This window comes from Peromyscus leucopus, chromosome 13 (genome assembly GCF_004664715.2).
Source record: "Peromyscus leucopus breed LL Stock chromosome 13, UCI_PerLeu_2.1, whole genome shotgun sequence".
Lineage (NCBI taxonomy): Eukaryota > Metazoa > Chordata > Mammalia > Rodentia > Cricetidae > Peromyscus > Peromyscus leucopus.
The window spans coordinates 38,225,786-38,252,708 of NC_051074.1; the positions used below are offsets into that span (position 1 = coordinate 38,225,786).

The 26,923-nt window shown below is 46.1% G+C and overlaps 2 protein-coding genes across 5 annotated transcripts in view; one reads left to right on the forward strand and one right to left on the reverse strand.

Annotated features, from left to right (window-relative positions):
- Window positions 1–11,828, forward strand: part of Usp37 (ubiquitin specific peptidase 37) — a 102,963-nt gene extending 91,135 nt beyond the window's left edge. For all 3 annotated transcript variants that reach the window (XM_037210263.1, XM_028893035.2, XM_028893036.2), the window contains 4 exons: window positions 4,079–4,194; window positions 6,055–6,124; window positions 7,351–7,489; window positions 7,945–11,828. In XM_037210263.1, the coding sequence (XP_037066158.1) occupies window positions 4,079–4,194; window positions 6,055–6,124; window positions 7,351–7,489; window positions 7,945–8,032 (413 nt within the window). In that variant the 3' untranslated portion in view covers window positions 8,033–11,828. The remainder of the gene's footprint in view (window positions 1–4,078; window positions 4,195–6,054; window positions 6,125–7,350; window positions 7,490–7,944) is intronic.
- Window positions 11,829–11,888: 60 nt separating this feature from the next.
- Vil1 (villin 1) overlaps window positions 11,889–26,923 on the reverse strand; it is a 36,478-nt gene continuing 21,443 nt past the window's right edge. For both annotated transcript variants that reach the window (XM_037210270.1, XM_028893037.2), the window contains exons 13-20: window positions 25,479–25,637; window positions 24,428–24,607; window positions 23,798–23,943; window positions 22,698–22,842; window positions 22,072–22,260; window positions 20,128–20,196; window positions 18,490–18,630; window positions 11,889–12,589 (exon numbers count right to left, since the gene is read on the reverse strand). In XM_037210270.1, coding sequence (XP_037066165.1) covers window positions 12,476–12,589; window positions 18,490–18,630; window positions 20,128–20,196; window positions 22,072–22,260; window positions 22,698–22,842; window positions 23,798–23,943; window positions 24,428–24,607; window positions 25,479–25,637 — 1,143 coding nt within the window. In that variant the 3' untranslated portion in view covers window positions 11,889–12,475. The remainder of the gene's footprint in view (window positions 12,590–18,489; window positions 18,631–20,127; window positions 20,197–22,071; window positions 22,261–22,697; window positions 22,843–23,797; window positions 23,944–24,427; window positions 24,608–25,478; window positions 25,638–26,923) is intronic.

Sequence of the window (26,923 nt, forward strand, 5' to 3'; positions counted from 1 at the left end):
GATTAAAGGCGTGTGCCACCATGCCTGGTCCATTTGTGTGTTGATGGAGAACATTCCCCTAGTGGTTTTCTTAAGAAAGGGGCATGATTTAAATATTTTGGCGTCCTTACAGTTTTCATTCTACCAGAGTATTTACTTGATATTTTGACTGAATATAGGACTCCTAGTTTACAGTCATGAAAATACCCCTCCCCTACTGTATGCTATGGGTAGTGACAGATGTGTCATTTGCAGGGTGCTGTTGCTAAAGTATAAAGCCTGCCTCTATCCTTGTTTGCCCCTTGAAGCTTGGAGCTCCACTTCTTGTTTCTGTTGTGTCTCTGTGTGGGACTGCTACACCCGCAGCTTTTATACACTTCATCGTAAACTAGAAATTTGTGTCCTTTAATTCTTCGACATTTTGTTAATTTCCCCTTCTGTTTTCTTTTTCGACACAAGGTGTTATATAGCACAGCTGGCCTTTTTAAACTCCTAATCCTCCTGCCTCCTCATCCCAAAAGCTGGATTACAGGCATATAGCTCCATGCCTTGTTCTCTTTTCTCTCTGAAACTTTTGTTACCTGGGTGCTGGGCTAGCCCTGGGGATTCCCTCACCTCTTCTAAGTCTAATTCCCTCACCATTTGCTGTGCTGTCTGGGAAGCTTCTCCAGCCATATCTAACTCTGAACTTCTTCTGAGTTTTTCTTTCTATCATGTCTATTTAACGTCAAGAGGTGTTTTGTTTTATGACTGTTCTTTTGTGCCTTATTTTCATTTGTTTTACTGAAGTACTATCTGAACTGTGAGGCCTTAAATACTATTCATTGGATTAGTGGTTTCTCTCTCTGAGTAGACTGCTTTAGGTTGCTGTCTGATGTGTTTGGTCTGTACAGTCCTTGTTAAAAGCTTGTTCCTATATCCACTAATCCTTACTCTTAGTTCATAATTAAAACAAGGGAGCCAAAGTGATTATTGGAACCTATAAGCACATGAATATGTCAAATTTAAACTGACTTTGAATCTCACTCTAACCCAGGCTGTGCCTTGAGTGCACAGCAGTCAACTTGCATCAGTACCCAAGTGCTGGAATTACACATGGGAACCACTACTGCAGCTTTGAGTTCTTGTGACTATGGAGGAATTTTCCAATCTCTTACCTTTGTTCTAAAGAGTTCTAAGAGCCAAATATAGTAACAGAGCTGGAGGTGTGATCCCCTTTCATCATTCTGTATGCAAACCAACATCTAAACTTCATGTTTCACATCCCTTAAACTAGAGACTCTTTCCCCTCTTCAGAGAATAGAGGTCTAAAATTCTATCATTGTTTAGCACTGTGTAGAAAAGTGAATTTCTTTTCCATTTCTTTTGTATTCCTGTCTTTTAATGTCCATCAGCTATGATTTTTAGTTTGTCATAAGCAAAGAACTTTATTTACAAATTCTTTATGTAGAATCATTAATGAAGATGATTTGTTCCAAAGTAAATACATTGTTAAGTACAAAAAGATATATGGAATTTGTGTTTTAGGTGAAATTTAAGAGCTAAAGTTGAATTTCCACTTTGATGTTCTATTTCAAGAACCGATTTCTTATTTTTTTTTTTTTTTTAATTTAAAGTTACTGACTTTTCTGTGGCCTCTTTTTGTTGTTTGTTGTTTTGTTTTTTGAGATAGGGTCTCATTATGTAGCCCTGACTGGCCTGAAACTCACTGTGTAGACCAAGTTGGCCTACAAATCTGTCTGCCTCTGCCTCTTGAGTGCTGGGATTAAAGGCCTGCCCAGTTTGTCCTCATTTGGGGGGAATAAGTGAACTTGGATTACCTATATAATTATTATTATTTTAAGTGTGTATGAAAGTTTTCCCTGCATATATGTATGTGTGTGTGCATGTGGAAGTCAGAAAAACTAGAGTTACTGACTGTTGTGAATTGCCAAATGGGTGCTGGGAACTGAAGCCAGGTCCTCTGCAAGTCCAGCAAGTGCTCTTGACAGCTGAGCCATCTCTCCAGCCCCAAGATACCTTTATCATGTAAATGTATTTCAGATTGTCAAGGTCTGCCCGCTATACAAGCATGAGACCTGGGTTTAGTTCCCAGCACCTGAAAAGCACGATGTGGTGGTACATGCTTGTTTGTTTAATATATATTCTTAGTAATTCTCTGAGAATTTCATACATTGATACAGTGTAGTTCAATTATATTTATGTCCCAACTTTCCCCCTTATTCTTCCCAGATCTACCATGTCCCTACAGCCTGCCCTCCCCCACCCACTTCATGATTTTCTATATAACCAATCAGATCCAAATTTTACTACCCATATATTGCTGGGTGTGAGATCATCCACTAGAATATGATCAACATACCAGAGACCATACTCTTAAAGAAAACTGACTCATCCTCCCCCAAGAAGCCATAAACTTTTCATAAATCCTGTTAGGAGTGATGCCTTATGGGCCCCTCCCCCTTGTCATAGTTATTTTTCTGTGGTTGTGATAAAATACCATCATCAACTTATAGAAGCAGTCATTTCATTTGGCTAAGCATTTCCGAGTTAGAATCTGTGACGGTGAGCAAACATGAGGCAGAGAGCAAGCAACACTCTGGGAATGGCACCTCAGAACCCACCCCCTAGTGACACACTTTCTCCAACAAGGCCACACCTCCTCATCCTTCCCAAACAGTTTCACCAGCTAGGGACCAAGTATTTAAAACTAGGAGCCTGTGGTTGCCATTCCCATTCAAACCACCACGTCACTCCATGCTATGATGTTGGTTGACTTTATCTTGGCAAGCAATCATAGCTGCTGTGAATTTGTAAGTAGAGCAGCCTGACATGTCCAAAGATACTGTTACACCCCAGTGTTCCTGACCCTTGGCTCTTGGTCTTTTGATCCCTTCTGTGGCGGTCCCTGAGCCTTGGGAGCAGGTGGTATGGTATAGATGTCTTTTTGGTGACTGTATTGTGACTGGTTGTGAATTTCTATGTTAACCACTGTCTGCTGCACATAGAAACTTCTTTGATGAGGATTGATAGCTGGCTAATCAGTGAGCACACAAATTTAGAGGACAGGTTGATACTATGTCCATTTAGCACAATACAGTAGTAGGTTTACCCCTTGGTCTGTACGCCTCCCAACCTTAGTTCTTGGTCGGGTTTGTAGTTTTTGGTATGAGTCGCCTCCTGTGGAGCAGGCCTTAAATCCAGTTAAAAAGCAGTTGGGTACCACCGTAATGTTCATGCCACAATTGCACCCATGGGCATATCTTGCCATGCCAGTTGTTGCTGTAGCTCGCAGGGTTCACAGCTGGATGAAACTGTTGATGACTCTTTCTCCAGCATCTTCTGGTAAGCTAGGTATAGCATGCTGTAGTCATAGTGCCAGGGACGTTCAGTCTCACCAGAGCCTGTGAGAGACATAGTCTTAAAATCCATTTAGAGGGGTTGGAGGGATGGCTCAGTGGTTAAAAACACTGGTTGTTCTTCCAGAGGACCCAGGCTCAATTACCAGCACCACATGGCATTTTACAGCCATGTGCGACTCTAATTCCAGGAGATCCATCACCCTCTTCTGACCTCTGAGGGCACTAGGTATACATGTAGTACACAGATAACACATATAGACAAAACACCCATACACATAAAAGTTGAATTTAAAAAAACAAAGGTAGAAGGCTTCTAAGGACCAACCCCAGAGATTGACCTCTGCCTACATACACATGTCCACTCACCTGAACACACACACACGGACAACAGAAAACAAAAAGGACCCTTCTTTCATAGGCGCCTGTGTGTGCAGTTCCTTCCTAGGGGTCTGAGTGGATTGGAACCTCTTAGTAAAATATTTTATGTTTTCTTAGGATGACGACATGATTGCCTCAAGGTGGGTTTTTGGATTGTGTTGGTTTTGTTTTTTGAGACACATTCTTGTCTTATAGACCATAGTGCCCTTCAGACTCACTCTCTTCATACTTCCATCTCCCTGGTGTTAGGATTACAGTGGGTGTCCTCATGTCTATCCCTGTCTTGAGCTATTTTATCTTCCCAGTCATCTCATGTCTATTCTAAGAACTTTTACAAGCCCCATCTTTCTGTTCTTCAGAGTTTAACAACTCTTTTCTGGATTCCCTGGGCTCAGATGAGGACTCTGGAAATGAGGATGTTTTTGATATGGAGTACACAGAAGCTGAAGCCGAAGAGCTGAAAAGAAATGCTGAGGTATGGTTGGTGAGCCCGTCAGTGTTCCTTCTGCTCCTTCTCTTTAGAGACTCTCCCTTCAGTACAGTACAGCTTCAGTTCTGCCCCTCAGCTGCTGTCAAAGCACCTTCATTTTCTCTTATCTTTTGCTCTTCATTTCTTTCAAACAAAACAAATACATCCTGACCGTCTTATGTTCTTGTTAGATAAGATTGTGTATATCCATATAATTGAGACATAAATCCATAATGTCTCAAATATATTAAATTACCTTTAGTTCTACCAAGTAACTGCTATCTTTATATTTAGTGAAAACTGTTCAGTTGATTCTGTAATAGTGAGCACATTGGTATCTTCTCCACCCCACCCCCTTCTCTCTCTCTTTCTCTTTCTTGGTTTTTCGAAACAGGGTTTCTCTGTGTAGTCCTGGCTGTCCTGGAACTCACTCTGTAGACCAGGCTGGCCTTGAACTCAGAGATCCCTCTGCCTCTGAGTGCTGGGATTAAAGGCGTGGGACACCATGTCTAGCATCCTTCTCTTTTCTTAAATAATTCTTTTTCCCAAAAAAAGTTACTTGGGATTCTATTCTTCTCGCATGTAACTATTATTAGTAACTATTGATATATTATTTTGTCATCCCCACCTTCACATGTACTTAAAAATGAAGTTTTTATTCTGCTTGTTAAAGGCTGTTAGATGGACATAGTGGCTTATGCCCATAATCTCAGCACTTGGAAGGCTGAAACAAGAAAATCCACCAAGAAGAGTTCAAGGCCAGCATACACTACAGAGTAATATCCTGTGTCCAAAGAAAAAAGATGACTTACAAGTTTGTTTTGTTTTGTTTCTTTTTTTAAATGAAGTCTCCTTTAGCTGAGACTGACCAAGAACCAGCTGTGTAACCAAGAATGACCTGATCCTAACACCTGTACCTCCCAAGTGTTGGAATTTTGTTCTTTGATACAGGGTCTTGCTATGTAGTCAAGCTAGCTTAGAATTCAGACCCTTCTGCTGAGTACTGGGGTTGCAGGCATGTTTACCCATACAACTTCAGTTTTTATTATAAAAAATAGTGTGTTCAGCAGTTGTGTGATTACAGCATTCTCCACATATTGAATTTCCTACTTAAGGTAAACTTCCTGAAGTAAACTACTTCATCAAAATTTATGATCATGTTAATGGTTTTTTATTTACTTATAGCTGGATTTGATTTTATTGTGAAGTGTACAGTATATGAATATTACTTTTCATTTATTTTTATTAACAATATTATACAGTATTTAAAATATAGAAATCTATCCATAATTATTGCAGTAACAGCAGCTTTCCTTTTTGTTCTATTATTTAGTATGTAACTTATCATAACTTTGTCTAGGACGATAGTTATTATGTGTACTCATGTGGATTTGAAAAACAAACTAGTGAGTTGCTAATGGATATAATTTTTCTATAAAGCTGAATCATATATAGAATTGATCTACCACTAAACATAATGATATGTTTAAATGTCATTACTTTAATGTTACAGTAAGTAATTTAATGCATATAAAGTCTACTGTTTGTAAAGATTTGTGTGTGTGTGCGTGTGCGCTTTGAAGGCCAGAAGGGGGCCCCAGATCCCCTGGAACTGGAGTTTTATAGGCAGTTGTGGTGCTTATGTGGGTGCTAAGAACTGGACTTGGGTCCTCTGTAAGTATAAGAAGTGCTCTTGACTGCCATATCTCCAGTCCCAAGTATATTCCTTTCTTTTAAATTATTATCTTGGGATAATTTCTGGAGATAGAATTCATAATTAATAATTTAATAAACTTAAATTAATACATTGAAATTCGGTTTTTAACTTTTATTCAAATGAAGAGTTATGCCCACTTCTGCTTTCAGACGGGAAATCTTCCTCACTCCTACCGGCTCATCAGTGTTGTTAGTCACATTGGGAGCACCTCTTCCTCAGGTAAATGGACATCATGAATACGGCATTTGTTGACAAAGTAGTTACCATCTGCCCCTTTTATTATTGACCTGTCTTTGTTAGGCGTAGGTTGACTATACTACGAAAAGTTGAAGAGGCTAAGATTGGAATTGAGAAAGTGTCTCCCTACTAGCAAGCAGAAAGCCCTGGGTTCCATCCCCACCACTGCATAAACTGGGAAGTGTGACCCCAGCATTCATGGAGTAGAGGTAGAAAGATCAGGAGTTCAGGGCCAATCTGAGCTACATGAGAATCCAGCCACGATATAAATCCAAGATATAAAATGATGAGAAAAACTTTAAAAATACTCTTTAGGGGCTGGAGAGGTGGCTCAGTGGTTAAGAGTGCTGGCTGCTCTTCCAGAGGTCCTCAGTTCAATTCCCAGCAACCACATGATGGCTTACAACCATCTGTAATGAGATCTGGTGCCCTTTTCTGGCACATAGGCATATATGCAGGCAGAATACTGTATACATACTAAATATTTAAAAGAAATACTCCCTTTAATAAACACTGTGAATTATACAAGTTGGTGTGGTTGTTTTGGTTTTTCTATTCATAAATGATGAAAATTCCTCTGAGCAAATGCATTTATTAAAAAGTTAAAAAGTTAATTCAGCCTGGGGAAATGATTCAGTGAATAAAGTACTTGCCTCCCAAGCATGAGGACTAGAATTTGGATTCCAGCACCCACATAAAAATCCAGTGGCCTGTCTGGAATCCCAGCCTCAAAGGAGGCAGACACAGGGATCCCCAGGGAAAGCCAGCCAGCTAGATCATCAAAAGCTCTGGGTTCAGTAAGACACCCACCACGGCAAATAAAGAGGGAAGTGATGGGGAAGACACATGCATGCCATACATGCAGAAAATCAAGTGACAAGTTGTTTCTCTGCATTTAGTACGTTTCTGTAATTGACCAAACACTGAGAGGCAGAAGCAGCATGGTAGGAAAAACTCAAGGCTTTGTGAATTACGTAGGTGAGTTCAAGGTCAGCTAAGCTCCCCAAAGAGCTCTCAAGTGGCCACGAGTTGAAATGTAGCTCTGTTGCAGAGTACCACACATAAAGTTCTCTGTACATAGTTTTCAGATGAATTTTAGAAAGAAATATTGCTGAGGCAGAGAATAATGAGGGTTTCTCAAACTGCTAATAGCTGAGAAAAATGTGACATATTCTAGAAAACTTATTTTCAGATTTTGTCCGTTTCAGGTCATTACATTAGTGATGTGTATGACATTAAGAAACAGGCATGGTTCACATACAATGATCTGGAGGTCTCTAAAATCCAAGAGGCTGCTGTGCAGAGTGACCGAGATCGAAGCGGCTACATCTTCTTCTACATGCACAAGTAAGAAACCAACAACCTACCAGGCAGAAGGACTGGCTGAAGTTCCCCAGACTCTTCTTGGGAACAAGATGCCTCCATCACTTTATTATGATTCCAGAATATTTTCTCTGTTAACTCAACATTATCATCTCACAGGACAATCTGGGAATTACACTTAGAAGAGTCTGTTCTGTGGTAGAACCTATCTTACTATAAGTTGGTCTTCACTTGTCAGTGAGGCCTGATCATGTGAATGGAAACTGCACAGCGTTTTGATAAAAGCTAACTGCTGGCACTTCCTCATTCTCAGAAATCAGCTTCCAGGGTTACGATACTCAAACCTAAACTGCTAATTTAATGAAATTTAGGTGTCAAGTAGGATCATGCAAGTTTTATCTATTTCCTGTTAGTTTTTCCCCCCTTGCCTATATTTTGCTTCTTCTCATTGAATTGTTTATTTTTTTGTTTACTTTAAGGGAGATCTTTGATGAGTTGCTGGAGACAGAAAAAAACTCTCAGGCACTTAGCATGGAAGTCGGGAAAGCTCCCCGTCAGGCCTCGTGAGGAGCAAACTCCTGGGCTGGCAACATGAACGGCATTTCCCTCACTGCCACCCACCTCACCTTTCCTCTGCCTGAAGAGAATTTGGAATTCTACTTGATGCAGGAGCAACACACCGCTCAGGGCCAAACCAAAAGTCAAAATTCAGTCATGTGCAACGCTCCATGCTGTTTATGGAAACCTTGGTCTCATCTACAGCTGATTATCCTTTTTCTCCTACAAGAGTGACGCTTCCTTTTGTCTTAGAAATACATGTTGTAAATATATATATGTACATACCCACACACATATACGGAATGAATGGAGCCTTAAAGAGCTAGGATGAGCCACCAGAAGTAGTATGCCTGCTCACAATGCCACAGCTGTCTGGAGGAGAACTCTGAGTGTCCAAGTATTCATCTGAGGAGGGTGTGAAGATGCAAAGAGCATTTGCCTTTTAACTTTTGCTTTTTGAGTGGCTTCACTCGAGTCCAACCTTTCATGTGTTTCTTATGAGTAAAGTTCACTGGAAAGCCAGTTACACTAATAATAGTTTATTTTCCTTGTAAGAGGCATTTCTGTAGCCTGATTTGAGTTTTATTTTTCTTTTAATGTTATGACTCTCATGCTGTTTACATACAGTTTCCAAAAAAAATGGATTGTTGGTGCTTTGGAATGTTACAATCCCACACTTGGCTATTTATTATGCACTTGGCATTTTCTCCCAGAGATGCCTCCACACAGTGTGTTCTTCATACTCTTCCCACAGTATGTTGTGGTGATAAAGCTAAAAGCTTATATTTTCTTCTGTATCGTTTTCCCATGGAGCAGGCATAACCCCCAGTGGGTTAAAACCTGTTGAAAAGGTTCAAAGACAGTATTGCTTCAACTGGGACTCCTTGACAGGGATGCTTAGGGCAGGGAAGAACTCTCGTCTCTTTATCTCCCAGGCAGAGAAAGACAAGAGGCATGCTGCTTTTTACAGTGCAAACTAGACCACTAAAGCTAAACACTGTTGCAGAGGTGGAAATTAGGAGAATTAGGGGGGTAGTTGTAGGTAATTCCAGGAGCTCTCACAGGTGCGCAGTCCATCTCTTACTTCTTAGGTGCTGAGTTGAGACCAAGTGAGGCTGCAGTGGCAAGTGCTGCCCGCGTCGCTTAGCAGCGCCACCTGCCTGGGTGAGCAGCTAATGAAACCACGAAAAGAAGGAGCCTGAGGGGATCATCAGCTCAAGTGTCCTTAGGATTGCACAGACTTTAGCAAAATGAAGCCTGCATTCATTTTCTTCCCTGTTTTTTTCTAGCTATTATTATTAATGGAAGGGTTACTCTGCATTCTGAGATACGGATGAAACCATATCAGATTTTCAGGGGATGTTAAAGCCCATCACTGAAGATGCACCATCCTTCTGGAAGATTGTTTTCAGAGAGCTCCAGCTAGATTCTTGGAACCTGGGTGCATTCTTACATAATCACCTCTTGTAAAGGTCTGAGTCGAAGTTGAGGTGTGATGACTTCAGTGCTTTTGTGTGACTACTGATAAACACTTTGACTTTTCCCGTCTACTGCACACATTGTAGAGAATGTTCCAGAGTGCACAGGTAGGGTATGCAGTAGTTTACAACAGAGAAAAATACTTGTTTTCAAAACTAACTTTATGTTGGTTTCCTTCTACCAGGAGCCTCGTTTTGTTTTTTGTTTTGTTTTGCTTGAAAGTGACTGCTTATCTCGGGTGGGGTGGTGATTGTATGCGTTAGCATGCTCTCTCCCACCTCTGCACTGGAGAACTTTAAGCTGTTGAAATGATTAGGCTTGATGGGAGCTCTGCATTGCAGCATGGAGGAAAATACAAATAATACCCTGAGCCTAGGCTGCCTCCCGAGCAGCCAAATTTGAGTTGTTTTCATGGCTTATTTATGTGCTTGTTGGCTTAGAAGTGTACTTGGCACAGAACCTGGTTGGTTTGACCTTCATGTCTTGGGCAGGACTTGTTAGTTGAAAATAGGTTACTACTTACAACTTTAGGACCTGGATTTTACGTTCTGTCCCTGCTATGGCCTTGTCCGCCTTCCCCTTCTCCCTGCATTTCTTTCGTTTTCCACTGGACTCCAGTGGCAATTTTCCTAGACTATTGATTTAACACTGATCCCAGAATTGGGGGATAGAGCAGTTAACATGTTGGCCTAGGAAGTGACAGAATTTAGAACAGCGGTGTCAGTTCCCTTCAGTCTGCATAATAACCTTCTATGTAAAATGCCAAGGGTATGGTTACATTACTTTAAATGACTGACCTGGAATCTCATAGCAACTAGTACTCTATGCAATCTTGATCTTAGCCAAAGCTTTTTGGAGGAGAAAATAAACTAAAACTTTTTGTTTGTTTTGTTGGCCCTGTATTATGCAAAGTTAAAAAGCGGGTGTGGATATTGTTTAGTAGCCAAGACCATCATTTAGGCCTATAGGGAGGCCCGGACTCTTGTTTTGTAGGGATAGATGTGTATATACACACTCGTAAGTTATAGCCCAGCAGGAAGAATAAGTAAATCAATGAATTGTTGTGTTTATATTCTGATTTCAAATTGGTTGCTTACTTTCTATGGTCAGGCTTAAGCTAAACAGCTCAGTAGCAGACACAGCAGGAGTAGATGTATTTACATTTTAAGATGTAGTACTTAACAGGTCGGTTAACTCTAGGTGCAAATAATAAACTACATATTTTTCTATCTTTCTCCTTAATGAAGTATAAAACTCTTAGGACAAAAGCTCTAATAGTGAAAACCTCAGCAAAGTAACTGAATTTTTCTTTCATACTGCAGTTGCTGTCCTTGTGACCACACAGGTACATGTGCAGATCTCTTAACTAGATCTCAGTACATGTGAGTCTTGGGTATATAGGGACACTTTTAGACAATTCAACAGCACAACATGCAGGTTACAGAAGTGTCCCAGTAAAACACTTGTGTCCATTCCTCTTGCCTACTACATTACAGTAGGGACAAAACCAGGTTCTGCCCTCTAACATCTTTTTAATGCATTGCTTAAAATTTTGTCTATATTGTCTTACCATCTAAAAAAAATACATATTTTATTGGAAAACTATAGTTTCTGGGCCATAGGAGTTTTGTAACAGGATTATTCTGTCACCAAAGTAGACTCTTGTGTGTTTTGCTTTGGTTACTAGATCTAAGGCAATCTCTTTCATTTATACATGATTATACATTGTTTCCTTTCTGTGTGTGCTCTCTAAGGTTTGGAGGTTTTAATTGTAGGTGTACCCATACGGAGAAACATTTTAGTGACAGTGGACTTCAAAGTTAGTCCCTGGGGCCTGAGAGAGAGGTGGGTAGGGGTCTGGTTAGGATTCAGGTGTGTCAAGACAGATGGAAGGACAACGGAGGGCAGTTGTCTGAACCAGTCTGTTGGAAGAGTGGGTGAGAGGGAGCCGCCATGGGGTGTGCACCTGTCCCCTAGCTTCCTTCCTCTTTGCGTCTCCTCCTCAGCTTCCCTGGCCTCTTGGTGGGGCTCTCAGTGCCTGGGGGAGGGAAGCAGGAGCAGGCAAGGCTCCTGCACTTGGCTGATGGGGCTGCTCCCAGGTTTGCTGGCCACCTTATTTATGAGGAGTGACTTCTGGTTCTAATTATGTTTGTGTGGAACGGCACTTTATCTGTGTTTTAGCAGAGTAACTGTTCCTCTGTACCCTTTATGGATTTTCCTTGTTTTTGTTTCTTTTTTAAATTATACAGAGTTTTGTTTTGGGTTTTTTTTGTTTTTGGGTTTTTTGGTGAGTGTATGAGAGACATTAAAGCCTTTATTAACCTTACGCTAGTCTGACTTACTCCTTTATAAGGGATACATCCCTGGGGCACTGAAGAACCACTTGTTTTAAGTGGAAATCACCTTTATTGGCTTCTGATTGGACTTCTTGTAGCAAACCCATGTTCCTGATGTCATCTGAGGAGTCTGAAGCTTTGCAGAGACTCCTGGGTAACAGCATGTAAGCCCAGCGTTGGCCTTTAGCTAAGCTTTCCCTTGGTCAGAGCATGAAGAAGGGGTGAAATAACAGCTGCCCCCCAGACTTCTCTTTAGGTCTCCAGCTTTCAAAGAAGGGGTCCTCTGAACTTAGCACCTGAGAGGGCCATGAGGAAAGGCCTTCATGTGGGAACGAGGTCAAATGCCACCCGCTCCAGCTCCCCTGCTGTGGATGAGCGTGGGCTGGAGAACGTGGAGCGGATGCTGGTGGCTCCAGTATTGGCTACTCCTATAAGGCAAGAGAACTCTAGAACAGGCCTCCATGGGGAAGCTGCATCTTTCTGAAGGAATGAGTAGATCACTGTTACAAACAGAAGGGACTGTCACACTGTGGCTCACGAATACAATTGGACATTTTCAACTGGCATAGGACTAAATCCAGCAGTGGCAGCAGAGCCCTCACAGGCAGGGGCTGCTGGACGGCCAGGGCCATGCTGCTCAAAATAGTCCTTTTTCTTTCTTGAGGTTTTGTTGCTTCCATCGAGGCAGGGCAGAGAAGGCAGCTGGAGTCATCCCCAAAGCCTTAGTGAAGTCTTCGATGGACAGGTGCTCCTAGGAGAGGACCAGAGGGCAAAGGTCAGTCTTCCCCTGAGTTTGCTCCCATGACTCATACAGATGTGACATGTGGTCAAATAAGTGAGGAACAAAAGCTAACACTGTCATGGGTCAGGAAAGGGGGGAGAAGCGTGGCGTGAATGAATGAATGGCCGTCGTCAACCAGGCTTCTGCCACCTTAGTTTCCTTTATCCCTCAGCGCGGAAAGATAGGAAGATGGCTGTGCTCTTTAAGACAGCTAGCTACCCCACCAGACACCCTCAAATAAGAGCCAAGTTAAAGTGGTCCTAGGTAGCGGCCCTCAGGCCTCATCTCTGCTTCCCTAGGCACTGACAGGAGGGCAGGGCTGGATCTGGTGGTGCAGTCTGCTACTCAGAAAAGCTGAGGTAGGGTGATTCAAGGGTTACAGAGTGAGTTCAGGGCTAACCTGAGCAACCTAACAAGACCTTCTTGGAAAACTTTTTTTTTCTTTTTTTTTTTTTTTTTTTTTTTTTTTCTTTTTTTTAGTTTGCGTTTCTGAACTCATTGTAGCAGTCCTCGAATACAGAGATTCCTTCTCTCCAATCTATTAGCTGCGCCCGCTTCATTTTTTTTTAAGGCAGACGGTCTGAAAAGATGGCTCAGTACTTTTTTTTTTAAATTATTTATTTCCATTTTATGTGCATTAGTATTTTGCTTGCATGTATGTCTGTGTGAGGGTTTCAGATCCCCTGGAATTGGACTTACAGTTGTGAGCTGCCGTGTGGGTGCTGGGAATTGAACCCAGGACCTCTGGAAGAGCAGTCAATGCTCTTAACCTCTGAGCCATCTCTCCAGCCCTGTGACTCAGCACTCTTATATGTGCTGCTCTTTTGGAAGACTGAATTCAGTTCCCAGCACCTTTTGGGCAGTTCACAACTACCTATAACTCTAGCCCCAGGGGATCCAGTGCCCTATTTCGGCCTCTGCAGGTGTGTGTGCACACACATTAATTTTATTTTTTATTTTTATTATTATTATTATTATTGATTTTTCAAGACAGAGTTTCTCTGTGTCACCCAGCAACTCCCTCTGCAAACCAGGCTGGCCTCAAACTGAAATCTGCCTGCCTCTGCCTCCCGAGTCTTAGGATAAAAGGCGACTAGCTTGATGCATGCTTTTAATTTCAATCTTCCAGAGGCAGAGGCAGACAGATCTCTGAGTTTGAGGCGTGCCTAGTCTGTACACAGAGTGTTCCAAGGCAGGCAAGGCTGCATAGTAAGACCCTGCCTCCCCCCCAACCCCAAAAAAGTTGGGGATCTGGCACTATAGCCTTTAACCCCAGCACTCCAGAGACAGGCAGGTCTCTGAGTTCCAAGTCAACATGGTATTTGCAGGCCAGCCATGGCTGCACAGTAAGACTATGTCTATAAATTAATTAATTTTTAAAAGGGAACTAGAGAGAGCTGGAAAGATGTCTCAGAGCTTAAGAGCATCGTCTGTTCTTCCAGAGGTCATGAGTTCGATTCCCAGCAACCACATAATGGCTCACAACCACCTGTAATGAGATCTGGTGCCCTCTTCTGGCATGCATGCAGGCAGAACACTGTATACATTACATAATAAAATCTTTTAAAAAAAAATGCTTTCTTTGAAAAAAAAGGGGGGGGGGTGTTGTGCTGGAGAGATGGCTCAGTGAGTAAGAGCACTTGGTTTTGCAGGGGACCCAGGTTCAACTCTCAGCACCTACATGATAGCTCACCAACCATCTTTAACTCCAGTTCCAGATCTGACCCCCTCTTCTGGCCTCCAGGGGTACTACATGCACATGGTACACAGACATGCATTCAAGCAAAACACCCATACACATAAATATTAAATCTTCAAAAATTGACAAGTTAAAATTTAAGAGGCTGGGGGAAATGACGTGGTGGCACACCGCTATAACCCAGGACTTGGAAAGCATAGGCAGGAGAGCTCTGTGATCCAGCACTTAGTGTTGCAAGGCCTAGTGTAAGTCTTGGCTGTTCTCCTGAAGTGGAGCTGCCCTAGGGAACATTTCTCTGACTCCCAGAGTAGCTGCACTGAGCAGCTTCTTAGCAAATACTGTAGATGGGTTTCAAGCTCAGGTGGGTGTGACATCCCCTGTTCCCTACCCTGTCATTAGACTTGCCTCCCAGGCTGGGCATTTTCTCCACAAAGCTCCTGGGAGTCTTCCCAGTCCCTAGGTAGAGCGGTAGAGCACCTTGTTTTGGAATGGAGTAAATAAGGGTATCAGTGGGCAGGAACAGCTGCTGGATGACAAGTCTGTTATTGGAATCCCTTGCCCTGTTTTGGTCACAGCTGCAGCTGCTGAGACTGAGCTCTGCACATGGCTCCACAGTACCCTCCCAGGCCCAGGAAGGCTGACTTCTCAGCTGTGTCAAGACTGCTGGACTCTGACCCCAGCTAGATGCCAGGGTCTGCCCATCCCAAAGCACTTGTGTCTTTTATGGGTCCTGCTTGAGCTCTGCAGGTCTGCCAGCTGATTTCCAGCCTCACTCATGCCCACATCTGCCTCCCTGAGGCTGATGCATCAACACTTGCATTACCCGATTGCCGCCCTCATTGAGACCCACTCTTGATGGCTCACCTTCAGAGTTTGGGGGAGCCAAAAAGGTCTGGAATCTTTTGGTTTGGTTTTTCAAGGCAGGGTTTCTCTGTGTTGCCCTAGCTGTCCTGGAACTCGCTCTGTAGACCAGGCTGGCCTCGAACTGAAGAGATCCACCTCTGCCTCCCGAGTGCTGGGACTAAAGGCATGCACCACCACTGCCCAGCAAGATCTGAAATCTTATTCTCCCGTTTCTCACAGGATGAATATTATATCCATGATTAAGACAAAAAAAATCAAGCCTGGTGGTGGTGGTGGTGGTGGTGGTGGTGGTGGTGGTGGTGGTGGTGGTGGTGGTGGTGGTGGTAAACATCTTTAATCCTTGCACTCAGGAGGCAGAGGCAGGTGGATCTCTAAGTTTGAGGCCAGCCTGGTCTACAGAGCAAGTTTCAGAACAGCCGGGGCCACACAGAGAAACCCTGTCACAAAAAAAATAAAAAATCAAGGGCTGGAGAGATGGCTCAGAGGTTAAGAACACTTGCTGATCTTGCAGAGGACACAAATTCATTTCCTAGCAACCACATGGTGGCTCACAACCATCTGTAGCTCATTACAGGGAATTCAATGCCACCTTCTGACCTCTGCAGACAATAGACACGCATGTGATGCACATATAAACATGTCGACAAAGCACATACACATAAAATAAATCTAAAAAAAAAAAAAAAACAACAAAAAAAAAAAACTTTATTCCAGCACTTGGGAGGCAGAAGCAGGTGGATATCTATGAGTCTGAGGCCGGCCTGGTCTATTTACAAAAAAAAAAAAAACCTTAAAAAATCATCAGCTACTGACGAACTGATTTTAAATAGATTTGAGTCTTCTTGGACCACTTTGAGAACCATGAGCTATATTGGTCCTTTGTCTTCAGCATTAGCCCTCCAGTTCAGCCTGTCAGCTCTCTGTTCATCAGCATGCTGCCCCACCCACTTGGGAATGCTTTTATGGCAAGTGCATTTAAGACCTGGTCCCCGCCCCTGCTTGCTGCCCTTACCATAATTCTGACTGTGTGACTAGCAAATTAACCTCAGACAAGTTACTTCCCGTCTCTGGGCCTTAGTTTTCTGGGATTGGAAGGGGGATATTTTTGGCGTGTGTGTGTGTGTGTGTGTGTGTGTGTGTGTGTGTGTGTGTGTGTGTGTGTGTATAGAGGCCAGAGCAATCCAGCTTGTTTTTTGAGACAGTTTCTCACTAGCCTGAAACCCACTAATTAGGTTAGCCTGGCTAACCAGCAAACTCCAGGGGTCCCTCCTGTATCCACCTCACCAGAGCTAGAATTACAAGCGTGAGTCACTCAGCCTGGGTCCTCTGGTGTCTTAAGCCATTTCTCCAGTCCCATGCATGGCATTTGATATGGGTACTGGGGATTGAACTCAGGTCCTTGGATTTCACAGCAAGCCATAACGGAAGGAGCCATCTTCCCAGCCCTAGATAATAGTTTTCTTGACTGTAGAACGCGATGGTACATAGAAATTTGAGTCTCACACTATAGCCCAAGCTGATCTTGAATTCACTAAGTAGCCCAGGCTAGACTCAAACTAGAAATGATTCTCCTGCCTCAGCTCCCCAAGCACTGAGATTATAGGCGTATGCCACCATGACCACTGTTTTCAAACTTTTCTGTACGGCAGAGATCAACTAAGATTCTACCTCTAGTGAGAGCATCCTAGATCTACAATAAGGACATAGGTGTCTCCTTGCTTTCTAAAGCCTCACAGGTGGAGAAGCCGGGGAGCACATGATGGAGTCCCCTAAGGCAGAAGGCAGGAAGGACTTCGATTGTGCAGCCCAAGCTGGCTTCAAATTTAGGATGATCCTCCTGCCTCAGCCTCCTAGGTACTTGAATTACAGGTATAAGCCACCATGCCCAGCTCATAATACGGTTTTATGTGAATGGCGTGTGTACATGCATGTGTGTGAGCACAAGCACACACCTGCAAAGGTGTGTGTGTGTGTGTGACAGAGGACAACCTCAGGTGCCAGTCCTAACCTCTTCCACCTTGTTGGAGACGGGGTCTCTTATTGTTCAGGGCTGTGTACACCAGGCCAGCTGGCCCTTGGGCTTCCAGGGCGTCTCCTGTCTGTGCCTCCTGTCCTGATGTAGGGGCAATGAGATTACAGGCACGTGCTACCTGTGCCCAGCTTTACATGCATTCTGAGGATTTGAACTCGGGTCCTCACCCTTGTGCAGCCAGTGCTTTATCCACTGAGCTGTCTCTGCAGCCCCTCAGACTAGTTTTGACAAGGTCTTCTTGCAGCCCTTGCAGCATGATAACCCCGAGTAGCCAATGGCCTAACGTTGGCATTACCGGGTAGACTGTTGTACTGCGGAGCCCTGGTGTCCCCTGGCCTGCTTCCCCACCTACCAAAGCACCCTGCAGCCTATGGGTTGCGACCCCTTGGGGTCTCGTATTGGGTACTTACGTTACAATTACTAACAGCAGCAAAATTACAGTTGTAAAGTAACAACAGAATGATTTTATGTTGGGGGTCACCACAACCTGAGGAACTGTGTTAAAGGGTCACAGCATTAGGAAGGTCGAGAACCACTGTTCTAAATGACAGAAAAACTCTTGAGCTTTACTGGTCCAGGGTTTTCTGTCTTGGGGAATGACACAGTTTTCCCTCCATAGTCCTGATGTATGTATGCATGTAATGTATGAATGTCACCAGCTTTCCCTCCTAAATATTCTTTGTTTGTTTGTTTTTGGTTTTCTGAGACAGGGTTTCTCTGTGTAGTTTTGGTGCCTGTCCTGGATCTCGCTCTGTAGCCCAGGCTGGCCTTGAACTCACAGAGATCCGCCTGCCTCTGCCTCCCGAGTGCTGGGATTAAAGGCGTGCGCCACCACTGCCCGGCAGTAAAATATTTATTTAAACTTTAAAAGATGAATATCTGACCTCCACTGCTTCGGCCACAATAGGTCCCTGAAGGCATGCGCCCCCTGCCTCTCTCACCAGACTCGGTCTGCACAGCTCCTGGGTCTACTCCCTGGGCCTTTTGCCTCCACAGTTGCTGCTGTTCCTCCAGGAAGAACACACTTTGCTCCTATAACTCAGGTTCCTGCCACCTTTCAGAGGGTGAACTCTGACTTACAATCCTGCTTTGGCTGCCCCTGGCACCACCCATTCTCACAATGAGCGATAACGGGGCTTCTCTGCCCTGTTCCAGGGGGTGTAAGACTTCCGTGGAGGTGTGTGCACGGTACAGTCTGCAGGGTACAGTCTGAAGTCAATTAGGTTTTCCAATAAAATGGACCGGTCCTCGTCCTGCCCGGTGTGCCCCACTCACCTCCTTCCTGCTGGGGTCCACACCCTCAGGGAGCTCCTCCACGGGCTTGTTCACCAGCTGCTCCAGGGGGAAGATGGGCAGGGGCCCAGAACTGAAGCTGGTATTGGCAGTGAATACATCCACCTTGGAGTTCATAACCTCCTAGGAAACAAGGAAAACACGCTTCAGCAGCCATGTGGCTACATCCTACGCTGCTGTGCTCATCATTCTAGGGTACCTTCTTCAGGAGGCCTCTCTGGGTTCTCCCCCTTCCCCTGTTAGGCACACACACACACACTCACACTCAGTAAAACACATCAAGCACATCCCCCTGGGTTGGACCTAGAAGCTAGTATAATAATAGCCTAGCGCCCTGCGTCTGACCTAAGTTAGCTGGAACAGGATGACTATTTGATCAATGACTAACTTCTCCGTGGCTTTCCCTGGAGTGTGACATCTACTCTTCCCTGGACATTTATGACCCTTTCTCTCATACCTGTTGTAAAACTGTCATCTATAAATGCACTCAGCCTTGACCTAGCTTCTCTTTTTAAACACTGTGCCATCGTGTTTTCGCCCTGTGATTGGAGGAAGCAGGAATGCCCTCGCTAATTCACCCCGTGTATGTGGGAAGTTAGTCTCAGGTTCTGATTGTGTGCATGAGATAGCCCTGTCTTGTTTCTTCTGTGGGTCTGTGACGACCTCGAAGGAAGGCTTTGAGCTCATAGCCTCACATCCCAAGCCTCCAGGCTAAACACTCCTCTCTTAAGTGACAGAAAGACTGAGGAAGTCACAGTCGTTCCGCCTGGAGAAGTGCTCCCAGGAATAATGGTGCCTACAGATGTCACCGTTTCCCTCAGGGCTGGCAGGCCATGGCTTAAGTGCACCAAACCACCTAGGCCTTCATTGAAAGCATGCAGAGTCTGGGGCTGGAGACTGCTCAAAGGATAGAGCACTTCGCTAGGCAAACATAAGGACTGGAGTTTGGGTCCCTGGCACCCGCCTAAAAGCCAGGCAGAGTGGCAGCAGTCTGCTCGTAACAGCAAACTCCAGAAGCAAAGACGAGGGGTCCCCGAGGTAAGCCAGCCACTAGACCAGAACTGGAGAGCTCAGGGTGTGCAAGAGACCCTGCCTCTGTAAATGAAGTGGAGAGCAATCAGGGAAGACATTCACGTCGGCCTCTGACTTCCACACACATGTGCACACACATGCACATGTGCACACATCACATACACATGAACAAGCAAAACCTTGCGTACTCCTGAGAGCCAACTCAAAATACGGGGGAATGGAGCCTTGAAATGTGCCAATTTTGTTTCTGGGTGTGTTTGCGTGTTTGTTTGAGTCTCGGGTATTTCTACATGGTCCTTCCTCCTGCCTCAGCCTCCTGAGTTTCTGCAACTATAGTCATACGTTGCTATGCCAAGAAAAAAAATCTGCATTTTAATATGCTGTCTTATGGTGGTTTAAAAAAATGGAGGCCATTTCAGTAGGAAATGGAGAGACATGGGTGTTACACAGCCAGGACTTTCACAAAAAGAGGGAGGAGGTGGGCGTGGGATGCAAGACACTAATGTCTTCTCTCTTAACACTCTTCGCCCCCATGGGTGGGACCACCTCCAGGCCCTCCAGAGCTAGCCATGCCACCCCCATACTCACATCAGCAATCTGGCCCCAGTCCCCAGAGTTCCCAAGCTCTGCCTTCAGGTCATCATAGGACTTGACGTTCTGCAAATAAAGTAAACAAGGGATCAGCAAAGGAAGTGAATGGCTGTCTTCTTTAAGGGTGGGAAGAAGGCGGCTCAGAGGGAGTGAGTGAACAAGGCAAAGGTCCCTAAGGACGAGAGAGATTAGATGGACAGAATAAGGCCGCAGGGGCTAGCATCAGAAAAGGGCGGGCCAAGGTGGTTACTCTGTCCTTGCTCAGCTGGACAAGAGAGTGGAGAAGAATAAGTGCCTCCCCGACCCCTTGTGAGGCCTGTGCAAATAGCCACAGGCGTTACTGACATCCTACCTACTCAAGATGGGCTCTGGGAAACTCGGGGGTCCTTTGGCACTTAAGGGGAGCCCCAGTAGAGAACAGGGAAGGGAGAGATAGTTTAGGAACCTCCTCCATACCCAAGACCCAGGGCCTAGCACCCAGGGCGACACATCAGAGCTCCCTAAGTGAATTGTGTTTGCTAAGTGAATGACTGAATGAGGTCGAGAGAAGCACAAACTTGAGGTGAGGTTGGGGGATCGGAGTGATTGTGAGGCCCAGAATCCACACTGCTACCTTAAAATTTGCTCAATCTGAGGCTGGGGGATGGCTCTGTGGATAAAGGTGCTTGCTTCCTAAGCGTAAGGACATGGGGTTCAGATCCCCAGCTCTCACATAAAAAAGCTGGGCAGGTGTAACAACTTGCCTGTATGTAACCCCAGCCTCTTAGCCTCTCAGGAAGTGGAGACAGGGGACCCCCCCCCCAAGCCCATGGGTAACTAGACCAGATGAACCTATGAGCTCTGGGTTCAGGAAGGAAACCCTGCCTCAGTAGAGAAGGATCAAGGAAGACACTTGATATGAACCTCAGGCCTCCACATGCATGCATACACATATACACATGTGCTTATATGTACTGGCACACATACCACACACAGGTGGGGTGGGCGGAGACTTGTTTAATCCATCCTGAAGATAAAACAGCCTATCAACAAGAATCAAGAGAAAAGAAAAAGCGGGGTGGTGGGGTAGGGGGTAGGGGGGTGGCGGGAAGCAGCAGATTTGAGAAAATTAAGCTCTCTGCCCCTAAATTCATCTGTTCTGGCAATTTAAAACACCCAGAGCCACAAGCCTTGGGGGAGGGGCAGAGCAGGTACCCCCAGAGGCCTGATGCACTCTCCCCCAGTAAGAGTACATATGTGACCCTCTTCGCTTAGAATTTAGAGCCAGGGGAGCTTGTCTATCCTCGGCTGTCACTGCGGACTCTCCAGGTTAGCCTTGAGGAAGCTCTTATGAAGGGCCTGGGACTGTCCTTTGCATGTGATATCTGTCACTTAGGGCCACTGCAGCTGCTGGGCACAGCTACACCCAGTGCAGAACTGGGTCTTGAATTTTGTTTAATTCTAATCCATCTTCCACAGCTTTGCATAGCACAAAAACAGGGCACTATAACCACACACACACCCACGCCCCCCCACCCACCCAGTGTGGCATGCCAAAGCCAGGGCTGTGTGCATGCTAGGCAAAGTGCCCTGCCACTAAGCCACACCTACAGCCTGTTGTTTGGTTTTTTGCGATGTCATTCAGGCTGGTTTTGAACTTGAAATCCTCCTACTTCTGTTTTCTCAAGTGCTAGAAACACAGGTATGCCTAGTCCACTGTGCCTACAAGCCTTAGGTACTTCGTTTGTTAGTAGGTTGTTGTTAAGACAGGGTCTCAACCAGCTCAGGCTGTCTCCCAACTTGTCATTATAGCCAAAGATGGTCTTAAACTTCTGATCCTCCAACCTTTACCTCCCAAACATTGGGATGACAGGCTTGCACCATCATGCCTGACCAGTATGTGCCATGAAGCCGCCCAGAGGGAGGGTATGCTGAGCCATGAAGACTGGCTGGGCTACTCACAGTCCACTTGAAGGGATCCCAAGCCAGGAACCAGCCTGTGAAGGTGGGGGGCTCATGTCCCTGCTTCACCACAATGATAGGGGTATCGGGGTCTCTGTTTCCGGGGTGGGTCTTGAGGTATTCCTGTACGGTGGTGGCTGCTGCCTTCTTCTCTTCCTCGTTGGCATGTTTCCCTATCCAGAAGAAGACCTGTGGAGAACCCCGAATTCCCTCAGTCCTTCCTGCATGGCGAGCAGCATGGGCATTCCTTATGCCCACAGGCTCTGTCTTGCCTCTCTGATGCAGGGACTCGTCATACCACTAATGACCTGCAGCAAGGCCTGTTGGGGCCTTGACTTTACATCTGGGTTGTAAATGAGATTGGCCAGATGCTATTCCTTAGATAGTCTGTGACTGTGTGTGACTCCGCTTCCCCAGAGCAGAGATGCCTGGCAACATTCCTGCTTCCTTCCATGGGAAATAAAAAAGCCGTGGACAATCAGGGCATGTCCCTCTCTTCTCCCTCTTCAGAAGGAAGAAGGATAGGGGCCCCCAGACCTTGATGTTTCCCTACCCTAAAGCCACTGAGGCCTCTTGGTGCTAGGAACCCAGGTGGGGAAAGGAAGTTTCCAGACCTCTCATCCTACCTGGTCCCAGGCATCCAACAGGAACACATCCTCTTCCTCCAGGTCATCCTGATTGAAGTCGAAGATCTCTGTGGCCATAAAGCGCCCGGTCTGGTTGGAGCATTCGAAGAGCCGAGGGTTGATGACTTGGGTTTCCTCCTGCAGCCTGTAGGGCAAGCAGACGCAGGCGTGGGGTATCGAGACTTGAGAAAGACAAGGACTGAGGAGTCGAAGGACTCTTACACGGAAAGGCCATCTTCTCACAAAATGCCTGTCTTGTGGCTGGACGGTGGTGGCGCACGCCTTTAATCCCAGCACTCGGGAGGCAGAGCCAGGCAGATCTCTGTGAGTTCGAGGCCAGACTGGACTACCAAGTGAGTTCCAGGAAAGGCGCAAAGCTACACAGAGAAACCCTGTGTTGAAAAACTAAAAAAACGCCTTTAATCGGAGGCAGAGCCAGGCGGATCTCTGTGAGTTCGAGGCCAGCCTGGGCTACCAAGTGAGTTCCAGGAAAGGCGCAAAGCTACACAGAGAAACCCTGTCTCGAAAAACCAAAAAAAAAAAAAGAAAAAAAAAGAAAAAGAAAAACTAAAAAAAAAAAGGGGGGGGCCCCCTCTTGTTTCAACAATCTTTCAAGGGACAAATTCCCACTGCCTTCCGGACATGCCTTCCAGGAGCTCATCTAGAGCCCTAGAGGAAGTTCTTCCTACTATCCTCTCACTGTCTCCCTCCCAGGGCGACTCCAGTACAGGCCTTTTGTTTTGAACGGGTTGTAGAACATGGATATTCTTTAGAAAGTAACATCCAGAAGAAGGCTTGTCCTGTTGTTCCACAGCATTCTGGGGCCTGTGTCTGTCTTGAGGGGCAGGGCCCGGGCTCTGGCACTTTCGTCCCCAAGTCCAAGCAGACTGCTCTGCTTTCTTGCACCCCCCCTTTTTAGAGAAGCGCCCATGCCGAGCCCTAAGCATTGCATGGTGAGCAGCTTGGGTGTGTCTCACACCCAGATGCTCCAAGGGTGTGCTGTCCTTTATCCACCCCGGGGAGCCTGGCACACAGCCCCTGTAGGAGCCTGCTAGGGGTTGGTTATAGGGGGTGGGTGGGAGGAGATGCTGGGCCATTACCTCTTGCTGTTGGCGTAGGGTGCCTTCCCGCCCAGGGCCATCCAGAAGTTGGCTGGCTCCTGTCCCTCCACAACTACTTGTTTCTCCGTCCGTGAGATGGTATCAGCAACCATCTTGGCCATCTCCCGCTCATCCCCACTACATCCCTGGGGAAAGGGGGGGGTTGTCAGTTCTTGTGAGGAAGACCAACCTTGGTGCCATCCACCTCCTCACCCTCCTGCTCCATTCTGCTGGAGCTCCTGGGTCTGAGAGGATCCTTCTGGATCAGGGTGCCAAGCAAACCCACGAGGGACCATTCTTACTGGTCTCTCTCCTTAACGGTCTAAAGATTAACAGAGGAGATGAGGGAATGCATCCCACTCAGAGTGAGAGAGACAGCACAAGAGATGAGCAGGCAGAGATCTGAGTATGAGCAGACGGGTGCCTCATAGGTAAGGAACAAGACAGGCTGATTCTGACAGAGAATCAGGAGACTCTCGGGCTACCATAGTAGACCACAGTGAGACCCAGTCATCTGAAGTCTCCCACCTTTGTCCTGATCCATTCTGTGGCTGAGGGGTTCCCTAGGACCCCCTTCATGTCATGGTGTCATGCAGACATGAGAAGGGAAGCCTGTGGCCCCTCACACACCTTCCCACACCACAGGTAGCAGCAGGATGGCGTCTTGAGTATGAAGACATCATTGGAGTTGAGGGAGGTGGCCCGGGCTGTAACCTCAAAAGCCTTGGTGTTATTGGCACTGGTCCCCCGGACCTGGAACAGCCTTGTGGAGGGCACGGGCTCCAAGTTGTTCTCTCGGGAAGTGCCTCCCTGCAGGCACAAGGCGAAGGCAGGAAGACAGCGTGTGTAAAGGTGACGTGTAGACACAGAGCGCCCAGAGAGGGAGAAGGGTGAGGAGCCGGCCCCAAACAGCTTTGATCTGGATACTGTGCTGCTCAAAAAATTTCGGGGCCTCTCCACTGCCTTTGTGTCAAACCCAGGTCCTCTGCTGGCCCTTAAAGGCCCATGAAGTTTGAAATGAAGACACAAACTATCTCTGGGCTGTCCATCTCTCCTTCCATAAGCCCTCGGGGCAGAGGCCCCTGCATAGTAAGACCTCATTTTACCTCCGTACAGCTCTCTAGTCTCCCCAAATGTCTAGAGGTTCTCTGAACTCCTTCCCACCCTGAATTCTCTGCCTGCTCCTGCTTCCTGCATTTCTGCCGCCCACTGAAGTCAGATTCCATCCCTGGCATTTAACTACCCAGTGCTTTGAGCTGGGAGTTCACCGCCTAGACAGAGCCACACCACTGTCCCCTCCCAACAAGTATTCTCCTGCCGTGTCTCGCTTCATTTCCTGAGTTGCAAAGGACTGTGTGCTGAGAAGGGTCACCATAAACAGAGGATTGCTTAAACAGCTGCACAAGATGCCCAGATCATTTTGTCGGGCAGGTACAGCAAATATAGCTACCCGCCCCAAAAAAAAAACCCTCCTTTTTCATGTAGCAGAGATTGAGAAGGGTAAATAACATTTGTACCCAGCTCTATACCTCTAAAGCAAACATGTTGGTTTCTGTCACCAAGTTTATACATGACAAGCATCCTCTCCTCTGAGGAGCAAGCCCTGCCCCAGCCGCATGCCAGCCAGCGTACCACCCCTTCCCCATCTCCTGGATGTCTGCTCTCAGTTCAGCAGCAGCACCTGATAAACCACCATGCGCCCCTTGAAGATAGACATGAGGTGAGGGGGCTCCTTGCCCATTGGGACCCGGATCTGAACTGGTTCATCGTTGTACTTCTGGTCCAGGATGACGGCTTGATAAGCCGAGGCCGCAATTTCATCCTGGCTGGCCTGGCTGCCCTGGGAATAAGCAAGGAGAAGGGTTGGGGTCCTGAGTTTGACCCTATCCTCTGCCTCTACTATATTCCAACCCCATTTTAAGTGGTTTGTTTGTGAAGGGGTTTCTCTGTGAAGCAGTCCTAGCTGTCCTGGAACTGACTCTGTAGATCAGGCTGGCCTCGAACTCACAGACATCTGCCTGCCTCTGCCTCCTGTGGCCTTTGCTACATAGAACAGTCTAACATGGAATTCACAGAGATCTATATGCCTCTGCATGTGCCACTGTACTAGGCCTCACCCATTTTTGGTTTTCTTTTTTTTGTTTGTTTGTTTGTTGTTTGTTTGTTTTGAGACAGGGTTTCTTTGTGGAGCTTTTGGAGTCTGTCCTGGAATTCACTTTGTAGTCCAGGCTGGCCTTGAACTCACAGACATCTGCTTGCTTCTGCCTCCTGAGTGCTGGGATTAAAGGCGTGCACTACCACTGCCCAGTCTTATTTTGCTTTTTAATACAGGGTTTCTCTGTGTAACAGTCCTGGATGTCCTGGAACTTGTTTTGTAGACCAAGCTGGCCTTGAATTTACAGAGACATGCCTGCCTCTGTCTGTCTCCTAAGTGCTGGGATTAAAGGTATGCACCACCACTGCCTGGCCCATTTACTTACTTACTTTATTACTTATTTATTTATTTATTTATTTATTTATTTTTGGTTTTTCGAGACAGGGTTTCTCTGTGTAGCTTTGCACCTTTCCTGGAACTCACTTGGTAGTCCAGTCTGGCCTTGAACTCACAGAGATCCGCCTGCCTCTGCCTCCCGAATGCTGGGATTAAAGGCGTGCACCGCCACCGCCTGGCTTATTTATTTATTTTTTTAAGGCTGGGTTTTATGCATCCCAGCCTGACCTGGAGTGTGCTCTACAGACACCTGATCCTCCTTTCTCCACCTCCTGAGTGCTGGGATTACAGGCATTTGGCCACCACACCAGGTTAGCTGTAAGGCTGCGGACTGAACCTAGGGTTTTGTGTATGTTGGCCAAGCGCTCCCCCAACTGAGCTGCGTCCCCAGCCATCCCCACATCTGGCCTGGCTGGACCCATAACCTTCCCATCAAGCCTACACTGAACACAATCAAAACCTAACCCCATAGACTGTGCGGCAGGTGGGCTGGGAAAACTGAGCGGGGTGCGGGGGGGAGGCTGCGGGGGGACTGAGCGGCTGTGCGGCAGGTGGGCTGAGACTGAGCGGCTGTGCTGCAGGTGGATGGGAGAGCTGCTGCAGGTGGGCTGGGGAGACTGAGCGGCTGTGATGCA